Source organism: Gossypium arboreum, chromosome 2 (assembly GCF_025698485.1).
Source record: "Gossypium arboreum isolate Shixiya-1 chromosome 2, ASM2569848v2, whole genome shotgun sequence".
NCBI lineage: Eukaryota > Viridiplantae > Streptophyta > Magnoliopsida > Malvales > Malvaceae > Gossypium > Gossypium arboreum.
Genome location: NC_069071.1, coordinates 24,435,569 through 24,442,275, shown reverse-complemented (window position 1 = coordinate 24,442,275; position 6,707 = coordinate 24,435,569). Strand labels below are relative to the sequence as shown.

General features: G+C 32.8%; 1 protein-coding gene across 1 annotated transcript; it reads left to right on the top strand.

The window, feature by feature from the left end:
* Positions 1-219: 219 nt before the first annotated feature.
* Positions 220-1,234, top strand: LOC108485566 (uncharacterized). The gene is made up of 2 exons (XM_017789424.2): positions 220-748; positions 845-1,234. Exons 1-2 carry the CDS (start codon positions 611-613, stop codon positions 998-1,000), a joined length of 294 nt encoding a protein of 97 aa, XP_017644913.1. The 5' UTR covers positions 220-610; the 3' UTR covers positions 1,001-1,234.
* The last annotated feature ends 5,473 nt before the right edge of the window (positions 1,235-6,707 follow it).

Genomic DNA, 6,707 nt, shown 5'->3' with positions numbered 1-6,707 from the left:
AAGGAAATGTAAAAAATGGAGTAGTAAATTTAATTTTTTAATAATTTAATATAATTATATTTTTAAAATTAAAAGTATCATGTGTTAAGGGAGAAAAAGTTGACAATTTATGTAACAAAATCATTGTTTTGGTAAAATTTATAAGTTAAGAGGGCAATTTTTATTGAACCCGTTCTGGAACCTTTAAAGATAATAAAAAATAAAATAAAGAAGCTTATTTGTTTTTGATTTCTCAAATTATTCACTGGACGGGTCCTGTAAAGTGAGTGAGATGAGATTCTATCAAAAGCATAAAAGTTTGAGAGGAGACAAGGACAATATCGTTGGACAAAGTGCCAGCCTAATATTGCGAATTTCTAAGATTGACTCACTCCTCCAATTGTGGAAAAGCAAGAGAGAGAACTTAAGAAGCCCTCGGGAAAAGCCTAAATTTCTTCCATTTTTGTTGGTTTCTAGCCTGGAAAAGAAAAGAGTGAAATTTGATCCAATTCTTTTTCTTCTGGTTTTAAAAGATAAAGAACCAGTTACTCATTGATAAAATCCCAAACCTCAGATTCTTTTCTTTGATGGTTTTCTGGTTTTCCTGAGACAGAAAAGAGAGGAAACAAACATGTTAGAAGGGAAAGCTTTGGTGGATGACTCAGATATGCCATTGAAGATGCAGATTGAAGCAATGTCTTTTGCTTCTCAAGCTCTTGACCTTTATGATGTCTTTGACTGCATTTCCATTGCTGGTTATATAAAAAAGGTTAAATTTTGGGGAATGGTTTCCCTCTGGTTTAAATCCATTATATGCTAAGCTTCTGTTCTTATGATGGTAAATTTTGTGCCTGTTTGTTGGCAGGAGTTTGATAGCAAGTATGGGAATGGATGGCAATGTGTGGTGGGTTCAAATTTTGGGTGTTTTTTCACTCATTCTAAAGGGACTTTCATTTACTTTACATTAGAGAGACTCAAGTTCCTTATCTTCAAAGGGGCTTCATCTTCAACCTCTCCTTAAAACCCAACGCCATGGTTTCAACTTCATGGTTTTGTTGCAGTCTTGTACAGGCAACAGTTGAAGAAGAATGAAGGCTTAAAAATTGCTCTCAAGTTCCTTTTCTTTTAACTTTTTTCCTTCTGTATATGAAACTATATGTATATAATATGAGCTCTGGAAGAAGAGGAAAACATCACAAGAGGCTCACAAGTATAATTGATGTCATGTTTATAATAAGAATCTGGATTATCCAAATCTGCAAGGTTCTTCTTTACTATTCGACCTGAGATTAGTAGATAAACTGACTCTAGTAGGCTTTTGCTTTATTTGATTAATCAATTTAACTTCATTGACTCGATTGATTATCTCAAATAAAGTCGATTAATTCGGTCGTGTTCAAGCAATTCATAAAATTCCAAGACTTGAGCTTTCGGTTGTGTTCAGGCATCATACATTACAGACAAAAGAACTGCATTAGAAAGGAAATCTTAACATCCCTCCAGATGCAGCCAGCCTAACCGACCAATTCATCTCCAGAAGCTGGAAAAGACAGTCTGAAGATTATTAGAGCAAATATAAATATCAAATATCTGTCTCGGACATAAACAATATCACATTAGCACTTCAATTACAAAGTAAAATGCCTACCTATTTTACATCAATTTCCTCAAATATCCCACATATCTTATTCCATAATTTTTGCAAACTACGATATTTCGGTAAATGCCTCACATGCTCCAGATTCACCACAAATTTACAGAAGGTTCAATCAAGGTGACTTTTCCAAGATGGAATAATTTTATTTAAATAGTGATTTTTTTTTTTTTTGGTGGGGAACTACCTCGAGGTCCGTAGACTTTTAATTTTTATAGATTTTGTGCTCTCTCGATGTACGAAATGCGCTTAAAAGAACTCCTATCATTCCAGGCTAAACATATTTATTCGGTGATTTATCCCAAACTATAAAACTTGAACTTTTATCCATAGTAAAATGATTTTATTTAGACAACAAGATCACATAATGGTGCTTTATCCTACTATTAAATTTTATTATTACTAAATTATGTTTAGATTATAGTAAAGTAAATGTTAATTTTTAAAATTATTAACAACTTGATCACCGCATTATTGTAGCTCACCATAATCTAATTTTAATGCCTTTAAGATCAAATCAAAGATCATTTTAAGAAATGGACCTTTTGTGTACAATATCTCAAATGAATCATTTTAAAATCATGACGAAGTTGTTTGCCGTATTAATTGAAAGATGGAGGCCAGAGACATATTTTCCTTTTTTAATTGGAGAAGACACAATAACATTGGAAGATTTAATCTCTAATGGCACACCTTTCAATCGATGAAAAAGTTACAACGGAAGAAAGTGCAATTGTGTGTGTATGCGTGTTACTCTACAATTTGCTGGGTACAGGAAACATCCTTATTTCTTAATTTTGTTTTTACAAGTTTTGTTATAATTAAGTATTTGTATTAGTAGTTAAAATGTCTTACTTTAGTGTTTGAAGTCATGGGTTTGAGCCTCCTCGTATGCTATGGGGCGGGATTTGTATTATAAGGAAGTGTTTTGTGTGAGGCAATATCTTGCCATTATATTGGCAGCACTGCTGTGACTACTCTAAAAAGTGTTGTATAGGCACTACGCAGTGTGTAGGGATGAGTGGGTGTTTTAAACCCCACATGGTATGTTGGGATGGTCACAGTTGGTGTGTAGAGGATGGGGGTAAGATTATGCATATCTGTATTTGTATGATTCTGTATAATTCTGATTCTGTAAAATACTTACATCTGTGCTTGTTCTGCCATGAGATTGAATCTGGGTTACTATTTATATACGCGTTATGTAATAACCCAAATTTACCTGGGCCTTAAAATCAGAAACAAAAAAATGAATAAATGTTTATATATTAAAGTCCAGTTACAATAAGTAGCCCAAATGCCACTAACCCGTAACCCAGCTAAAACTACCCAATAACCCGTACAAGATCCAATTAACCTATTACCCCATTACATTTTAACCCAACAATAAACGGGGCCCAAATGGCCCAAGTTACTAAACAGAAGACGAGAAGCCTAAGGTTTGAAACCTAGGCGCCGCAATCAACGTCTCCTCAATGCTGTCGTTCCACTACTCATCACGACCCACGATTCGCGCTCCAAGTCACGCCGTGATCACCACCAGCAGCAGATCTACGTTACGGTAGCGATCAAACGCCGAATTTTCCTTGCGAATACCTGCAAAAAAGGAAAAAAGAACAGCAGCGAACAAACAAAATGGGAAGAAATAAAGATTCCTTACCAAAATATGTTGTAAACAGTGGCTATAAAAAGCCCAAATCGAGAAGATGTAAAGGACTGATTCTCACATTTTGGAATACATATACAGATTCAATAAAAAAGTTTATTTTTACATACACAGCAAAGACCAGCAGTCAATCGAAAGAAGAGGTGATTCATTTTATTTTATTTTCTTTCTGTTCTAAATATATACTGATAAATACTAAAGGATAATAAAGTTACCCTTTTTTTGTCGTAAAACGGAACACTGACCGCTGTACATGGCGAGGTCAGCGAGGGCGCGTGAAGCGCGTGTGGCCGAAGGCGGTGGAGCTCCGAGACAAGCTAGGACGGCCATTGGCCAGAGCTCTGAGAGATTTTTTAAAGCTCTTTTTTTTTCTGATTGAATGTTTAAAATGAAGGTTTAAAGTTTTTTTTTAGGTTTAAAGTTTTTTTTTTACTTTTATAACATCAGTAAAACGACGCCGTTTTAGCTTAATTCAATAAGCCTAAAGCGACGTTGTTTCGAGGCGAGGATCCGCTCAAACCCGATTACCCGGGGAGGATCCGCGTGTTTTTTAAAATTGGGTTAATTACCCAATTAGTCCTTTCGATTTTTTAATGTTTATACTTTTATTTTATTTATATTCTAATTTGGCCCTAACTGTTTACCTATGTTCCAATTTAGTCCAAATGGTGATTTTAAATAGTATTCTGGAGAAACGGTGGCGTTTTGGGATTAGGGCCAATTGCCCAGTGAGTCCCTCGGTTTTTATGTGTTTTCCTAATTGGCTCGATTCTTTTTATATTCTTTTAATTAGCCCAAAGTTTTCATTTTTTAAAAATTTTAATCCTTTTACATATTTTAATTTATTTTAAATACTTTATATATTAGTTGATTTTATAATTATTAGTTATATAAAATGATATATATATTATTTTTATATATTATCTGTCATATTATATTAGTATTATTTATTTTAAATTATATGTAATTAAATTTTATTATATTATATTGTTTTATATAGTAGATGTATTATTAATATTTTATTAATTAAATATTTTTATGTATATATTTTTAATGATAATAAAATAAATAATAATTTTTTTATATTATTATATGTTTCCTTTAAAATTTTATATACATTATATTATATTATTTTATATTTTATCGTACATTTATCTCTTAATATATATATATCATCATAAATAATTTTTAAAAAATTGTATAAGTTACTATTAAACATTTTTATATATACTATTAAATATTTAAAATTTATTTATCATTACATTATTTTATATATTGTTATATTTTATATTATTTATATATTAAATGCTAGCTGCATAATATTATTAAATATTGTTTGTTTGATGTATATATGTTATTATTTTTTTATATATTATCACATTTATTTTATATATATATATATATCTATATGTTTAATTATATATCATGGATTGTTTTAAACTAATTATTACTCGAGTGTTTGTATATTTCGCTTATTTCTCTTCAATATATGCTATGTATATCTTAATATGTATGTTGTTATGTAACTAAGATTTGCTATATTCATGTATGTATCTACCATAGGATCTTTAGATTATTGCTATCATATTATTTAAATGCATGTTTTAGCTACCTATTATTGTAATATGCTATATGTTATAATGTATATATATGATTCCTTATACATTAATTAAAAACGAGATTCAAAAGTTTTCAAAAATAAAAAGGCAATGTTTGGTATTTGGAAACTTCGAAAAGGTAGTGCCCTAACTTACTGGGTTGCAACTTTTCTCGTTGAGTTCAAATAGTCAAGCACCCTTCTAAGTTTTAAGGTTTTCAGAATACGAGCAACTGTCTTGGAATTTCAAAATGTTGTGTCCTAACTTACTGGGTATGGTGTTTTGTTGTTTTGAGGTAAGGATTTTCAAAAAGGGTTAGCTTAGTTTAAGATATCTTAAAAATATTATGTCCTAACTTATTGGATGTAATATTTTGATGAACCCTAATTTTCAAAATCAAAAAATATTAAAAGAGGATTGCATCTTAAAATTTTTAAATTTCCGACATTAAAGACACCTGATAATCAATTAGGTACCAATTTTTGGGCGTTACGAGGGTGGTAACCCTTCCTCGTACGTAACCGACTCTCGAATCTGTTTTCTCGACTTTCGTAGACCAGAACTAATGATTTTTAAAACAAAATGTTTTAAAGGTGATCTAATCACACCTAAAAAGATTGGTGGCGACTCTCGTTTTCGTTGTTTAAAGGCGATTCTCTTTTTTCTAAAACTTGATTTAAAAAAATGATTTCGACATCTTGGCAACTCCACTGGGGACCAATAAGAGAGTCAGGTCGTGTAATTGATTATCACTTGTCTTAAAGTCGGAAATTAAAATTTTTAAAATTTAATCCTCTTTTTGCATGTGTTTGTATTATTGCATGTGTTGCTATATTCTGATACGCATTGCATTTGCATGACCGTTGTGGTCACGCCCTTAAGTGGGAGTGAGAAACTACGCCTTCGTGAGGTTTTCGCCTCCGTGCAGGATAGTGGATTACTTTCGGGATACATCCGTACCTGTGGTTTCGTGAGATTTTCATCTCCGTGTAGCCATAGGGAAATGTATTCCCCTGAACTGAACTCGATTCAAATGAGCCTATAATGGGTGAGAATTGATGAATCTGCTAGTTCGGGTACCTCAAACTTTAGAAACAACCTCATATAGAAAAAACCGTAAGAGCCCAACTTAGTTAGAGTTAAACTTTAGATATTACCCTTATAAACTATCGTTGAGATTTATCATGTGATACTGACTATTTCTTTTCTTTTGTTTGCATGTCATTTTGCATTTACAAAGGTATCGATTCACGGTCAGTTTCTAAGTTAGGAAGTTTTATTATGGAGAACGGACTTCTTGATAGAGTGGAGGGCAACGCTAACGTCCATAGATGGTCTGAGCAAACTCAACTAGAAAAGGGTGATAGTATAGCTATGGGGTATATGTCGGAGCTGTCAGACTACACTCGCATCAGTGTCACATAGAATAATCTGCAGGAGCTTAAGGAGATTTGGGATCAGTGGGGCAATGAGACTAAACAGTCATTCTATAGTAATTACGGAGATTTACCTCACTTACTTGATATTCAGATTGATGAGCACTTGTTTTGAGCTCGAGCTCAGTTTTGGAACCCTCCATACAGTTGTTTTACTTTTGGGGAGGTGGATTTAGTGCCTACTATGGAGGAGTACACTGCCTTACTTCGATGTCCTAGATTTCAGTGTGATAGGATTTATTCTCGAGCTGCTTGTGTCCCAGCCTTTGGTAAGAAGTTGATGACCATTACGGGGATGAGTGAGCAGTGGATCATGGCTAGAATCAAGGAAAAGGGTGAGAGTAAATGCATTCCGTGGGGGGCTCTGAAAGAAC

What these genes read in the sequence shown, in the direction of transcription:
- LOC108485566 (XM_017789424.2), top strand. Translation starts at nt 611, where the DNA reads ATGTTAGAAGGGAAAGCTTTGGTGGATGACTCAGATATGCCATTGAAG. An exon ending in TTGCTGGTTATATAAAAAAG is followed by an intron (nt 749 to 844) that starts GTTAAATTTTGG and finishes GTTTGTTGGCAG; the next exon opens with GAGTTTGATAGCAAGTATGG.